Genomic DNA, 16678 nt, shown 5'->3' on the forward strand with positions numbered 1-16678 from the left:
TCTTGATCATTATTTATTCTTTTTAAGAAAGTTCCCAATAGGCTGCCATGGAGACGATTTCAATGGCTTCCTGTGTTTATTTAACAACACAAAGTCATGCTGCAGCTGCTTTGAGAGGAATAATCCTACTAAGCAATAAATACTTTGAGTTTTAATTGTCATGCGACATAGTGCACAGGATCTTGATTCATTAATTTTATATTTAGGATTTTCATGCTTGAACTTATCCGAAACTTTGGTGTGTATTTACTTTAAATTTCCACCTTCTCTATGGCTACTTTTTGCATCTCTCTGACTCAGACATTTTTGATCAGTTTAACCATCAACTCATCTCTCACCAGGATTTCAATGTAGTTTTTTATTTTTTCTTCTTTGTTGAGGAAAGCAGTGAAAGTCTCTTTGGGATATTTCACAAAAATACATTTTTTTTTCATAAACATATAATCTGATCTATTATTTTATTTATTTGCTGACTGTAGGCGCTACACTTTGAGGGTGAGGGTTTACTGTTTGAACTGCCCATACATTTACAACATACTGGGCTTCGCATCCTGATGGTAAAGTTCAGATAATGAAATTCTTTTTGTAGTCTATTTGATTAAATGGATTGTAGAGGCAGTAAGATTTGTGGGTTTTCAATTGGGATTCTTGAATGATTAATAAAAAAAATACTGATGTAGATTCTAAAAGCCATATGAAAAATCTCTTGATCAATAGTAAGGAGGCAGAGTAATATTTTTGAGTTCTGTCATAAAGAAATGCATGATTTGTATAATTGGAATGAAACAAACGTGGACGACAAAATAAAAGTTCTGCAAGTACAGCAGTTCTGCCACCAAAGCATTTCAGTTTCATGCTTTTGATGTTGCTTTGCTGCTGTTTGAGGTCATCATTCTGTTGCATTAGCTAATTAAAGGGCTGTCAAATTGATAGTTTTATGCTTGACCTTTACACTTACTCGCTATTTTACAGTTTTTGACCTAGATTCAGAAAAAAATCCTCAGATATACACTTTTCAAAAAAATAGATGGAACACACAAATAAATCATCTTGTATCTGAATGAATAAAATATTCTTATTGAAAACTTCGTTATGTGCAAAATCGAATGTGCTGACAACAAAATGACTCATTTAATAGTAATCAAATTTATTAACCAATGGAGTTCTGGATTTGAAATCACATACGAAATTAAAGTGAAAAAACACACTACAGGCTGATCCAACTCTGATGTAACATCCCTAAAACAGTTCAAAATGAGGTTCAGTATTGCGTGAGTCCTCCACGTGCCTGTATGATATGCCTAAATGCCTGGCCATGCTCCTGATGAGGTGGTGAATGGTCTCCTCCCAGACCTAGAAACATCTGTCAACTTCTGATCAGTCTGTGGTGAAACGTGAAATTGGTTCTAGACATGATGTCCCAGATTTTTACACCAGCACATGGCCTCACAAGGGGTCTTAGGATCTCATCTCGGTACCTAATGGCAGTCCTGCTACCTCTGGTGAGCACATGGAGGGCTGTTCAGCCCTCCAAAGAAATGCCACCCCGCACATTACTGACCTACTGCTAAACTGGTCATGCTGAAGGATGTTGCAGGCAGCAGAGCACTCTCCATGGGACTCTGTTACCTCTGCTACAGGTTATCAGTGTTTCATCTGTGAAGAGCACAGGGTGACAGTGGTGTACTTGCCAAACCTGGTTTTCTTGGGCAAATGCCAAGCATGCTGCATGGTGTTGGGCTGTAAGAAGAAAAGAGATCAGAATAATTAAACATAAAGGATACATAGCTTTCAGGTTTTTACCAGATAACAAAATAACTTCTCCAGCATTTGCTAAGTACAACATATACATACAGTAGCTACCTTTTGTATTCACACCTGCAAGTAATTTTTTTTTGTTTTTTTTTATGTCCTCTATATGTCCATTTGCACACAGATTGGTTGGAAAAACATCTAAGAATGTCAGCTTTCAAGTCCTGCTTTTCAGTTAAATTTTAGTCTGAACTAATTCCATACAAACATGAACATGCCTGGACCTCAACTGTTCATCCCTCATTTAGGATTATTGTCCTGCTTGGAAAATAATGCTTGTCTTTTGCAGCCTCTAAGTGTTTTTTTCCCAAAGATTATCCTAATCTCTCTCTCTGTCTATATTTTGATCATCTCAGGCATGCTTCTGTTCCTGGGATATAAAAAAAGAACTCCCTATTTTGTCCTACCTAAAAAATATGCATTTGGTTTTGTTCTCCACCATAAACTTCTAGTAATACACAGTGATGTGCTCGTATAACAACATCTGCAAGGCACCGTGTCTGCTAAAACAAGCATCTGTACGGTATACTTACAGTGCGTTGGGTCATCTCGATGGCTGTTAAAAGTCTTCACTTGCAGCCACTGATGAATAGATGGATAAAGGGGGAGGATTAGTCTCTCTGCCCCCTCTTCCCCTCATTTCCCTCTTAATCACTACAAATTAAGAGATGAAGAGCTTACCGCCTTGGCTGCTTTCAAGCAACACACTCACCACGTCTGACTTCATCCACAAATGCTCTCTGGAGCAAAAGAAAGGGCAAAGTTTGCTTGCTGAACCTGTTGCTTGGGATCCTTGAAGTATCAAGGAGAAAACGGCATACCTTATATATTACATTTTTTAGTTATTGTCACCACTTAGTATGCTCATTGTGGTGTTTGTATTTTGTCATTTTCTTGTTTTGTTGTGATTTGTTTGTTGCTGTTATTTGAGGACTGAGTGAAAGGCGTCCTGATCTGAGCTTCATTTGAGTTCAGGGAGAAACTGTGACAGGAGGAAATGTCAGCTTGCTGTTTCTGATGCCTCTGACTCTTTTTATTTAAACCTGTCAAATAACTCCATATTTTTTTCCTCAGTTTGTTGTTTTTTTATCACTGAGTGAGCTTAGACTTCTCCGTATTGCTATTTCACTGTCAACAGTTGCAAAGAGCTTAAAAGTAGAGTTTTCACATTGTACAGTAACTGGAAAAAAGCGATTATGGCTTAGTGATGCATCCTTCCCTTCTGCTTTTTTTTTTTTTCTACCAGGTGTTGTTTCTTTGTCCCAGGCCCTTTGTTCAAGTGATGACTACTCAAATTCTCTGCTGCACCTGGACCTCAGCAAGAACCCTGGCGTTCTGTCAGGAGAGGATGCCACAGTGAGTGACTCTTGACAACCTAAATATGGAATCATCTTGTACTATGTCCACTTTTTTATGTTCTTGTATCTAGAAACCTGCTTATAGAATAGTTTACCATAATTTATGAAACTATTCAAGTGTTGCCAGGTAACACTGAGAATTGGGATCTCAACCTACCTTTCATTCCTCTGTATTTTTCCATCTGAGCATAGACTCTCTTCCAGCTATCTTAAATTACTTCTGACAGCAATGTAAAAGCATGAACAGTGAATCACCCAGCCAATTGACTGTATCTGCACAGTGTCTTGTCCTCTGAAGCTCATCTCTGCTTGAGCTGCTTCAGGTCCCTTGGTAACTTCCCTCGTTAATTCCTCCTCTCTCTTTTCTTTAGACAATGATATTCTATTGGACTATCTATACCAGGAAAGATTAATGCAAATTTGATTGGAGGTAGATTTGTTAGGGTGTTGTTTGATTCCTGCAAATTATCAGCTGACTGCAATAGACTGAACAAAATATACATATATATCTATATCTATCTATCTATCTATCTATCTATCTATCTATCTATCTATCTATCTATATATATATATCTCTATATATATATATAGATATATATATATATATATATATATATATATATATATATATATATATATATATATATATATATATATATATATATATATATATATATGCACTGTGTGCAGAATTATTAGGCAAATTAGTATTTCAACCACATCATCCTTTTCATACATGTTGTCATACTCCAAGCTGTATAGGCCTGAAAGCCAACTACCAATTAAGTAAATCAGGTGGTGTGCATATCTGTAATGAGAAGGGGTGTGGCCTAATGACATCAACACCTTATATAAGGTGTGCTTAGGTATTAGGCAATTTCCTTTCCTTTGGCAAAATGGGTCAGAAAAGAGATTTGACAGACTCTGAATAGTCAAAAATTGTCAGATGTCTTTCAGAGGGGTGCAGCAGTTTGGAAATTACCAAGCTTTTGAAGCGGGATCATTGCACAATCAAGCGGTTCATGGCAAATAGCCAACAGGGGTCAAGAAACGTATTGAAAAAAGAAGAAGCAAATTAACTCCCCATGATTTGAGAAGAATCAAGCGTGAAGCTGCCAGGAAGCCATTAGCCACCAGTTGTGCCATATTTCAGAGCTGCAACATGTCTGGAGTGCTGAGAAGCACAAAGTGCTCAATACTCAGGAACCTGGCCAAGGCAAAGAAAGCCGAAAATAGGCCACCTTTGAACAAAACACAAGACAAAACATCAAGATTGGGCCAAGAAATATCTAAAGACTGATTTCTCCAAGGTGTTTTGGTCTGATGAAATGAGAATGAGTCTTGATGGGCCAGGAGGATGGGCTCCAGGCTTGGCCAGTAAAGGGCAGCAAGTTCCTTATTGACTCAGATGCCAGCAAGGTGGAGGTGGGGTAATGGTATGGGCTTGTGGGACTTTTTCGGGTTGATGATGGAGTCAAGATCAACTCCCAGACCTACTGCCAATTTTTGGAAAACACCTTCTTCAAAAAGTGGTACAAGAATAATTTGCCATCACTCAAGAAAAACATGATATTCATGCAGGACGATGCTCCATCACACGCATCAAAATACACTACAGCATGGCTGGTCAGAAAAAGTCTGAAAGGAGAAAAAATAATGACATGGTGCCCTTGTTCACCTGATCTGAACCCCATTGAGAACCTGTGATCTTCATGAAATGTGAGATCTACAGGGATGGAAAACATACACCTGTTTGGATGGGTATATGTTTGTTTTTTATTATGTTGCCTAATAATTCTGCAAAGTAATATTTATATGCACACAGACATCCTCATAAAATGGGTTAGGGTATGAAACTTTGATCTAAATGGACTTTTGGGTTGATTCAGAACACAATTGTGGCCCAATAATGAAAATAATGTTTCTACTGAGTTTTGAGGCCTCTAAAGGATGTAACTGAATGTTTATTTAATTAAGAGTTTTTCTTCTTTTCTACATCTCTGATTTAATGTCGCATCTATGTAGAGTACATTCCCAATCTATTGATTACCCCCTGTGTAGTTTAGAAACACATATTTGTAATTTTATCAGGATTTTATGTTATAGACCAACATAAAGTAAAGTATAATAGTGAAATGTGAGGAAATTGATGTGCAGCTTTCTGTTTTTGTCTAAATGCAACAGATTTCACTTTCCCTTCACCTGATGCATTACTTTGTGAATCACCTTTTGCTGCAACTGTAGTTGTGAGTCTTTTGGATTTTTTTCTTCATGAGCTTTGTACATCAAAGGAATGTTTTTTTTTGTCCACTTTCTTTTGCACAAAAGCTTAGCTTCAGTTAGATTGGATGGAGAATCTTTAGGAGTAAGTTTTCAAATATCAGATTTATATTTTGGTTAACCATTGCATTCATTTTTTTTTTTCATTTTGCAGCATCCAGGCAATTTTATTGTTCTTTTGGTTTTCTTTTTCAGGATCGATCTGTATTTAGCTCCATCCATCTTTCAATGTACTCTTAGGAACAATTTGTTGCTCATCTGTTGTTTAATCTCATCTCTAGCGATTAGATTGAGCTTCTCATATACGTATAATTTTGTGATCATTTGTTTCCGGTGATGGGACTAACGGCATTCACCAGATCTGAATGCCCTGTTAAAAAACTTCACATCGCGTTCCCCCCTGATGTCATTTACGTTGAGTTGCAATAAATGCAAAACTCTCTGCAGGTTTTTGTCTTTGTCGTCCGCTCTATTCAGCTGGCTTTGGAAACACATGGCGAGAAGATGGGGGCTGGGTGGTAAGGGTTACGGGGGCGAGAAATGCAGAAGTAACGCAATAATTACTTTTACTAGTAACTAGTTACTTTTATTGTGGAGTAACTCAGTTAGTAACTCAGTTACTTTTTGGGAGAAGTAACTAGTAACTATAACTAATTACTTTTTCAAAGTAACGTGCCCAACACTGTTTGTTTCTGAGTTATTTATCCTAAGGGTCCCTTAGGATAAGTAACATATAAGTAGCAAAATATAAGTTAAAAAGATCATCACTGAGACATAAAGAGGTTGAGTTGAGAAAACCATTTGAGCAATATTTCAGAGGGATTATTATTTTAAAAAGAGATTTCGCAATGGTAAATGGCCTGTACTTACATAGAGCTTTTTCTAGTCATTAGACTTGACCACTTTACACTACATTCTGTCATTCACCCAAGGTCACAACAACACTGGAAGCCAGAATCGACAACCCTTTGGTTGCAAGGCAAACTCCTGCATCTGATGCCACTGTCACCCAATTTGATTTAAACTTTGTCTTGGTTGTTTTGAATGCGAATTAAAGAGAATGAGATTAGATTAATCTGAGAACTCAAATAGTGAGCAGTGACAGACAGTATGTTGATTTCTCACTAAGCCATAACTGAGACAGTAAGGAGATGAAATTGAGACATATTTAAAATCGCCAATATATGTGTAAATTTTCCTCTTAGCTGATATCTTGAAAAGAGAGGGATGTAAGAGAATTTAGAGAACTCACACAATGCTCACTGTTGGAATTATTTCTCAAGAGAGATATTTGAGAAGAATGAGAAAACCACTCTGGTCTCGATTAGTGCTCATTTATATCTTGGAGATGTAAATGTGAAATAAAGGATATCTCACTTTCAATTTTGCTTTGCTATGTACATTCTGAAATTGAGTATCCATACCAAATGCTACTACAAGGTTTTTCTTGATAATTAATGTAATATTCAAATCAGACAATAATAAAAATGATACCTTATGCCTTTCTTACATCAATGGCCTCTTTGTTGCCACTTCCCTGATCATAGGATTTTTAGTGTAAATGGCTGATTGTTGTTCTGTGTAACCATTATCCATCCTGACCTGCTCCTCTTTGAAGTTATTCTATCATTAACTTCTTAGCTGATTCTCTTAATAAGGCTGTACTTGCATCATCTGCTGGTTTTAGAGATTGCTGTGTCTTGGTAGGTTCGCAGTTCTTTCATGCCTCATCTGTTTTCAGCGGGATCGATCATTGCTCTGGAAGATGCCCAAAGCTTTAGGAATCGTTTAATAACCTAAACTTGCTCAACCTCTCCACAAGTTTTTTCCTAAACTGTTTGCTGTGCTCCTTTATCTTAATCTGAGAAACCTCTGAGGCCTTCACAGTACAATGGATTTATAGTGAGATTAGATTACACAAAGATTGACTTTACTAATGTCATCACTTCTAAACACAGGTGGTGGTCTATCTAAGTCTTATGTCAAGGGACATAAGATGTAAGGAAGCTGAATTCATGTTACACTTTATTCCATTTCAAAATAATGTAATATTTGATGTTGGTTTATCAAATAATATTCCAATAAAATAAAATAAAGGTGTTTTTGTAATATTGCTCAGTCTGTTTAGTCAATACAATAGATATAAATAAAAATGTTTGGTAACAATTTTATGAATCTACCAAATATTAGTTTCCTGAATAATTAGACATTTAATCTGTGTTTTGTTTTTGCAGAACCTGTACCTCTTCTTGGCCCAGCCCAACTGCCTGGTCCATTTGGACCTTTCAGGAACTGACTGCACTGTTGACTTGGTTTGTATTCTTCCCATTTAATTGACTCTGTCCAAACATAACCATATGATTTTACAACTATGCTATTGATTTTATTCATAAGTGTTTTAAAGCAATGTTTAGTTTTACATTTTGATTTCAACCTTCTATGATGATTTTACCTGTAGCACTTTGAGATGTCTTCCTAAATGTAAATTTGGTATTACAAATAAAATGTATTATAATTGTTATTATTATTTCATCTCCAAAATGGGCTGCAGACTGCTTTCCTGAATGTGAATAGCACATCATGCAAAACCTCAGTAGACTCAGTTTGAGATGTATTCGGTGTGTGGCTAAAGTGCCAAGGAGGCACAGCAACATAAATCAGTAGCCCCTCGTGAATCATACAAACATATGGTATAAATGCAGTGTTCTGTAAATCTCTAAAGTAAAGTGACATAGTTGTTTTTCTTGCATCTAAGCTTACAAATGTGCACCAGTAGTGTCTCACTCCATTAGTAGATTGGCTAACGGCTCATAGGATATGGGTATTCTGTCTGAGAAGGGTTCTGTGACTGCATGTGAATGTGCCTAACTCTGTGTCACTGCTGATAAGGCTTCTAAAGTGCATCACTGAATACACAAGTGAATCATGAAATGTAGCAGACGGTGATACTGTATGTGTTGGTGGTGTATTACTTTTAATAAACACTGTGAGGTGGGATGATTTAGCAAATTCTCAGTCCTCCGGGTCATGGCAAACCATGTTTTCTTTTTTTCTCAAAAAATAAAACACAAAAACTCACACAAACAACTTTTAGTTGGATACCTGGTATTTTAGGCACCTGAGGAATATTTGCCCAAATCAAATGCAAATCAATGACCCACCCATTGTTCTCCTTGGTTATTTGAGTTTTATGTTTGATTTGATCATGATGAGACTGCTTGTGTAACATTATAGAATACATAAAAAACAGAGGAATATATCCTTGGGAGCTGAAATCACAATCCTCTCTTCAGTGATGGCTTTTCTCTTTAAATGAAGATGCTTTCTTTACATTTCTTTCAAACCATCTGTCCTCTGTGTGTCTCTCTGCTCAGAGCTGTTGACTCTCCTGTGTTGTGCCATACCTGTGAGGAAATTTGGTTTGGTTTCTCAATTGTAAGAGCCTGAACAGTCCTCATTGGACTGAATTATTGTACTGCATATTCAACACCATTCAGCTTTAGTTTGGTTTTTGTTTCTTTGGGATGAACCAGTTTTTGTCTGAGGTTGAAATTCACCAATATGTTCTAAACACAACTTGACGGTGAAAAAGTGTTAAATGTTTCAGATAGTCAAACAAATCTAGATGTCAACGCTAGGCTGAGTTAACGCAAAATGCCCTTTTAAACTATTATTTATATTGGAAAGAAAAAAACCTAGAAAGAGCCTCGCTCTTTCCTGAATTACGCCTACAATTTTAACCAATGTTTTTTTAAGCTCATTGAAGGTTTCTCAGAAGATCCCATAACACATTGGCAGCTCTGGCACTCCTGACTTACCCCAGCTAAGGTCGGCTTAAATAAAAAGTAAATCTGGTCTTGCTGCAGTGATAACAGTAATAACTGAACCTGCTGAATTTGAGTGCTGCCAACAGGCTCCAAAAAATAGAGGTTGGGAGTCAGCAACAGCTGAAAGATTTTTCTTATTTTAAAATCACATAAAAAATTATACTAATTATCGACAGATTAAGATAAATGTAAAAAAAAAAGACAGAAGACTAAAATATGACAAATAGTGAAGGGAGGTATTAAAATAAACAATGTACATCTGATATTGACTATGAAGATCAAACGTTTCCTGAAGCAAAGCTTAGAACAACCTAAAAAAAAATATATATAAAACTTGCAGCAAAACAAGTTTGTGGTAGAGTGGTAGAGGTAGAATGATTGTGTAAATTTCTGCATAAGAATCTGGACATCTTGCTTTACTTCAGCTAACTTTAAGCAGAAAATCCTGATATCTTTGCCCATACAGTATACATAAAACTCACGTCTGATTTTTTCATGGCAGGGTTAATGGCCCAATTCAGATAATTTCTCCTTGGAAAAAAAAAAAAAAATGCAATTTATCAGATACATCAATGTCCTGACTCTCTTTACCCATCCACAAAGACTTCTCTATAGTTGCAGCAGTCAATGACCTCTTTGCTAAAAGCCATTGTTAATAGTTATGCCCTATTTTTCTTTACCTTCTGTAAATTTGTCATGATGCAGTGATTATATGGATGGCTTCCATTACTCAACAGGCAAATATTAACACAGAGACATCTGCGCCATTTACACTACCCTTTTCAAACCATGCCGAGATCAGTCAGAGCACGGTAACCGAGCTACAGTAACTGTTGAATGCAAATGGCACACACAACTGAACAGGACCATACCAGACACAACCGAACCACGCTAAACTGGTACTAGTTCATCAGTAGTGTTTGCCGTGGTTCAGTTCTGGCTCCATTTTCAGATAACAAAGAGCGCATGAGCAGAACACAGAATTTCAGACATTCATAAAAATACTAGCTTCCCTACCACGCCACATGATTTCCAGTGATAATTCTGCTTAGCAGTGTGATGAACCTCAACATCCGTCGTTTCCTGTGTCTGTAATTGCCTCTCAGGTACATCTCAGGGTGAGTGGCAGCCTAGTGGTTAGGGCATAGGGCTTTGAATCCTGAGGTTGTGAGTTTGATCCCTCACTCCCGCATACTGCCACTCTGGGTCCCCCACACTGCTCCCTGGGTGCTGCGCAATGGCAGCCCACTGCTCCCCAAGGAGATAGGTTAAATGCAGAGAATTCATTTCGTTGCTCTGTACTTGTGACATTCGTAATGACAATAAAGTTGAATTATTATTATAAATTCACCGAAGGTTGCTTTCTTCGCCCTGACTGAAATATCACAATGATAACAAAGCATAACTTCCTGAATGTTACGGCCGCTGCCATGTTGGTTTGCTGGTTTACTTCTAGAGAGGAGTAGTACCGTAGACCATCACTAGAAGGTGAGGAACTATGATAGCATGGTGGGAAATGGTCATTAGGAACTGAGCTCAGCACGGTTAATTGAACCAAGCTCGTACCAAACTCAGCACAGATCGGTTTTCAGAGGGTGCTGTAAATGGGGTAAGAGGCAGACATTTTTTTCGCTTGTCTTGTTTTTAACATCCACATGCAGCCGCTGCTGTGTGACATCTACACCCCCCTTCTCTATGAGCCTGTTTGTTGGTGCCTGAACCATTCAGGCATAAGTGTGATCGCAGTCACATTTAATTTGAACAACCACTAAAGTAAAAATAAAAAAGATCAAATGTTAGAAGCAAGTCGAAATTAAGTATTAAGACCTGCAGTGTGTACATAGCCTGAGTTACCCTTAAGCCGGGCGTACTCTGTGCGATATGGGGCGATTTTCCAGTCGTGCGAGAATCTCTGATCGGGCCGACTTTCACATTAATCGTGAGTCGCGTAGTTTACAGGAGGTTACGAGGGGCGATCAGCCTAAAATTGACAGACTGTAGTAGCCACGTTTGCTTAGCTTAGTTCTGAAAAATACCAAATTCACTCAAGACTTTCTAAAGCTGTGGCAACCCCTTAAACAGACAGTAAAAGCATCCTAAGAATTCTTCTAAAAAAAGTGGAGCGGATTATTAGGTTTATAGAGATTACTTTCCAGAAGGTTAGTTGCCGTAGCTTTTTGCAGAAATACATTTCGTATTTACTCTAGTGATCTTATCATATTAAATTTCCTTAGTTTCTACCATATTTATTTTTAGCCCGGTTTATATTTATACTCTTTAATCTTAAAATATCTGCAAAGGTCAGGGAAAAAAATGTGAATCTAGATGTCTTGCATGGGGAAGCCTCTTAATTGGCTATGCCTCTTGTCCTCCCTTCATAATTTGGGCCCATGTTACTTTAAAGCTGACAGTTGATTGAAAGCTGTCAGAACCTTTGTTTTGTTTTGTTTTTTATTTGCTTGTTTTCAGGCAATGTCTTCAAAATGACCATTAAAATCTCATAAAGCAAAGGAAAGCAAAACTCCAAACCTGTAAAGTCAGACCAAATCATCTTCAGTCATGCAACTCAAGTAAAGGATCAACATTTTGCTCATTCCTGGCATTGCTTAAACTGGATGGTGCTAGAAATACAAATTTACAAAATCCTATTTGTCATAATAGGCATGTATGAATATATAAATTAAATATGAATCTGTGTATATATATATATATAGCAGAAGCTAAACACAACGGTAATGAGCCATTATTTACAGTAAGAAGTAAAAAGAATTACAAAGCATAAATGTTAAAATGTATCTAATATGGTCACTCTCAGAAATTCACACCACATATTGCCAAAATGGCACATTTGAAAGCCAAGAAACTGGTAAAATGTGTCAGTAGTTGACATGACGCCAACTGTAAGATCAAGCCACCCACACAGAAAAACAAGCCAGTGTAAACAGAGATTTGACAAACACAAGATAGTTTTACCAGCGACATCCTAAAGCCTGACATTACCTGCAGTATTTATTGAGGCGTTTTACACGAACAGCAAGTGTTAAGGCAAAGACAACTGGTATTTTTTTCCATATCTAGTCAGTAAAGTAATTTCAAAGAAGAAAAGAAAGAATAGACACATTCACATTAAAACCATTAATATCCAGAAAGAAGAAGAATAAGAGGGACAGAAAATCATGTTGGCTGTTTGAAAAGGTTGTTTAAAGTAGAGTGCAGTTAGTTACCACATTTTTTGTTAATAGTTTAGAAAAGAATAGTTTTTTTTCCCAACCTAACTATTTTACAAACTATATAATAACATAACAGAGTACCAACAAAAAGGGAATATTTTCCTCTTAATTCTTTACTGACAAACTTCTGGTATTATTGTTGTGTTCAGCTGCTCTGCTCTGCTAAGTTTGACAAGTTGTGTCCATTTTTCAAGATTCCTTTTCAGTTTTGAGAATAGTATAAACTGTGTTCTGCTCTTTAAACACTTGGGGTAAAACCTGTCTTAACTGCTTATTCCCCATTAACCAAATGTTGTCATTTATCAGATTTTTATTAATTTTTTTAATTACTACACCTTCCTAGTGCAAAATCCAGACATTGGTGATGCAGGAACGTTTCACTTGAGGACAAATGACAATTGCTGATTAATCAGTTGCTGAGAAGACTCCTAGATCAATGGTTTGTGGCGTCATTTTAATTAGTAAGCATTTAGGCTGTTTTTTGAAAGTTTAGTGTTAACTTCAGTAAAGTGTCTGACTGGCCAAGAAAGTAAAAAAAACCTTGGCAGAAATAAAATAAACAAAACATAACATATCTAAACTAAACCAGCAGTGGTTTGGTGCCCTGCTAAACTTCTGATAGGGGAATCAAAAGAAAGACTTGAAGAGCTGTCCAAAATCAAAATACAAGGGGGACTCACAGACGGGCCTTAGAAAGAGTGTGAACCATTGCCATGAAAACAATAAGTAATATATTTAGTCGCAATGCCCTCTATGAGCACTCTTCTCTTGTAGAAAATTCAAATAAAAAATGTAATTTTGCTGTAACTCATAGGATTTTTGTTTTCATTGAGTTGTTGTAGGTGTTGATAGAATAGGCAGGACGATTCTGTATTGGTTTTCCTTGCAATGGATCTGGAGAAGCCTTTGACAGAAAATACTTTGTTGTTATTCAAAAATCTGATGCAGAGGATGCTCGCTATTGTCCACATTCTTCACTTTATAAAGGATTCTTCTTTGTGAAATAATCTCCAGAGGGTCTAAAGGAGTTCCTAGAACAGAGCCAGCCTTCTTTATCAGCTTGTTTCACTCATTTGCTCTGATGCTGTTTTCCCAGCAGATGATGGAGGCAGAGAGCACACTCACCAAAACCGACTTATAAGATATGCAGCATCTTGCTGCAAACAGTGAACAACCTGTGCTTCCCTAGAAACTACATTCTGCTCTCTGCTCTGTTCTTTCTTGTAGACGGCTTCACAGTTGTGTCTCTAGTCTAGTTTGTTGTCCAGGTGAACACCAATGTATTTATACAAAACATACCATAGGTTGTTTAAGATTTTCTGCACAACCATTAGACAAGGCAGAGAAATAAAGGGAGAATGTGGTTAGGTTAGATGAAAGCAACCATGTTTTTTAGGCTCCAGAATGTTAAAGAAATGGTTAAAATAGCATCTTAATCACTCGTACTCGTCGAGGTGCTAACGTCTCTGTTAAACACTTTAAAAAACTCTGAAAATGGAATACGAAAGGTGGATTCTTGATTCTCGACGTCGGAGTACACAGAGTGAAGCGAAAAGACTACAACTGTGTAAACAGGCCCCATTTCCGTTTCCGGTGGCAGGGGAATATTGACTATTCCAACAGAACTCAATGGGATTTACAAAATGCTAAATAAAACACTACAGGAACGTTTTTTCTTTACGAAACTTTTTTTGGAACGTCATTGAACAGCGCTGACGACCCGGTGAGTAGCATATTTAAAAAAAAGAATGTTTAAGGTTGTTTTAAGGACATTATCGGACATGCTCTATGCTAGCCATTCTAAAGCAGCCAGGGGGGGATTCTAAATGAGCCAAAAAGCAGAGACAGGAGCAATTGTCAAACTTTTGGTGTCAATCATTCGATTTCATCCTGGACACTACAGAAAATGGGCTTAAAGTGTGAAAAACCGAACTTCTCCTTTAAATAATAATAGCATAGTTTCTAATTAAACTCTAAAACCTTTTTTTAGATTTACCTGTTCTTGCTTGCATAAGTTCCCTGTTGAGTGTTTAAGTTTAGACAGTTCAATATCTATTTGCAAAAAAAGTTTACTGTGCTGGGACCAGTTTAACTGCAAGCAAAGCAAGGTTTTTGGAAGTAGCACTAGGGCCCAAATGAATAGTTAGGGTTATGTTAGGATGTGATTACTAACCCAGCAGGTGGATCACTGCTGCTGCAGTGTTTTTCTTTTCTGTCTCACAAAGAGTAATTGTGCTAAATTACAGTAATGTGAGTAAATGTAACTAATTACTTTCCACCCCTGGTGCTATGTATCACAAAGTGTTGCAATTCACCCAACTAGAGAAATAACTTTAAGGTAAATTTTGGCAAATCATAGAGAGGAAGTATCATTATTAAAAAACTGTAGAAAAAATGGCAAAAAGGTGAGATGGGGGCGATAAAACGGTTATGGTGTTATCAAATCAAGAAGACAGGAGAAGAAGAAATAATAAAAAGGGGAGATTGAGAAGAAAGGAGGAAAGATTGATATTAAAAAAAGAATAAGACATGGACGTAAAGGTCTTTATTCTTTAACTTAACATAGAAAATTGTGATAACATAAATTATGACCTCTATGAGGATGAAACATTTTAAATACGTGGTAAACGGCCTGGCCACCATCAGTGCGCTTGTGTTTCATACATACCTATCATAGCCCCTTTATACGTAACATAAATAACAAAAATCTATCTTGCCAAATGAGTTATTGAGCAAAAATGTTTCCTTTTTGATTGATTTTCTATTTTAACTAAGGAAATCAACCTAATTGTTTATCCGCTCCAAGACTTCTGAATTTTCTGTGATTTGTTTGTTGTTGTTTTTTTCCTGCTGTTCTTCACCTCACTCAAGCAGTTTAAACACCCCATTAGAGGAGAAATTGATAAGTGAGAATCCTTTCCGCAGTGAAATGGCTGCCCCTGAGAAACCAATCCTCCTGTAATGTGGAGCACAGATTTAGCTTTGAATCTACTCTGCTTTTTTATAACTTCTCAATCTCGCTCTTCCTCAGTAGGTACAGAGTTCTGACTAGGATGCGCTCATCTTGTCCTGTCTTTCTTTTTCATCTCATTTAACTTTAAGTCCTTTTTTATCTGATGGGTTTTAATTGAATTATTGATACTTTTTTTACTTTCATCTGCAAAAATCTTCAGTCTATGCTTGATAAGACAAACTGTGTAATGATTATGTTGCTAGGAAATTGCTGAACCTGTCAGATAGCCTGACGTCTCACTAATGATGACAACCGTCTCAAGTGTTTTAATGTTGTTGAGTCCAACAATCACTTTTGGGTCACTTTATTCTAAGAGAAATTGGCTTCCCGTTCCTTTTTTCCTCTTATTAAAGCTGCCTATTTAAAGCTGGAAAAATCCTCACAAGAGGAGCGTTTCATTTAATATGCCCATTGATAGATGGTGGCTAGAATAATAGTTTAACATTGATCATGTTCTATAGCCACAGAAACCAAATGGGTCTCAGCACACTTTTAATTTAAGGGTCTCTGAGGTATTCTCTCCCTTTTTAATGTAAAACTCGACATTTGATGAATATGTACGATAACAAATTGAAGAATAGTAGGTAATTATTTTTTTCTGCACACTGGGCTCAACTTTGATTCACCGCTATACGATTACACTTCTTATTGCCCATTTGGTCCCTCTGGCGGGAATTAGCACAGTTATCTGACAGGTGAGCACTTTCCATGCACACATTGACAGATTGGTAGGAACACTGGCTGCTGGAGTGGGCACCACTAAGCCTTCAATGGATAAAAGTGTAGAAATAATTGATGAAGATAAGTTATATCTCCAACAGTGGGTCTTTTATTTTAATAGCTGCTAATTTTGGAAGTCAACCTGAATGTGCAGCTTTGTAACTATGTGTGAAATGATTAAACATGAGACCCAATTCAGTCTAACAGTATAATCTTTCTTCAAAATGAGCATTCATCCCAACGCTAGAAATTAACATAAATATAATTAATACTGGGTTTTGATTAAATGTATATCTTAGATTGTTTTTAAACATGTTAATGTTAAGATAACTTAAAATTACAAAGGATTGCTGTTATGCAGTAGATGGAAGGAAGTTATGTTTAAACAATCATTTACATTCCAGTATTTCATGACACATCTTGAAGGTATACTGTGCT

At 36.9% G+C, this 16678-nt stretch overlaps 1 protein-coding gene across 5 annotated transcripts in view; it reads left to right on the plus strand.

The window, feature by feature from the left end:
- carmil3 (capping protein regulator and myosin 1 linker 3) overlaps positions 1 to 16678 on the plus strand; it is a 146095-nt gene that overhangs the window by 75584 nt on the left and 53833 nt on the right. For all 5 annotated transcript variants that reach the window (XM_038300486.1, XM_038300490.1, XM_038300491.1 and 2 more), the window contains exons 13-14: positions 3059 to 3168; positions 7685 to 7762. In XM_038300486.1, the coding sequence (XP_038156414.1) occupies positions 3059 to 3168; positions 7685 to 7762 (188 nt within the window). The remainder of the gene's footprint in view (positions 1 to 3058; positions 3169 to 7684; positions 7763 to 16678) is intronic.

This window comes from Cyprinodon tularosa, unplaced genomic scaffold, assembly GCF_016077235.1.
Source record: "Cyprinodon tularosa strain WSP-4 unplaced genomic scaffold, ASM1607723v1 ctg45, whole genome shotgun sequence".
Lineage (NCBI taxonomy): Eukaryota > Metazoa > Chordata > Actinopteri > Cyprinodontiformes > Cyprinodontidae > Cyprinodon > Cyprinodon tularosa.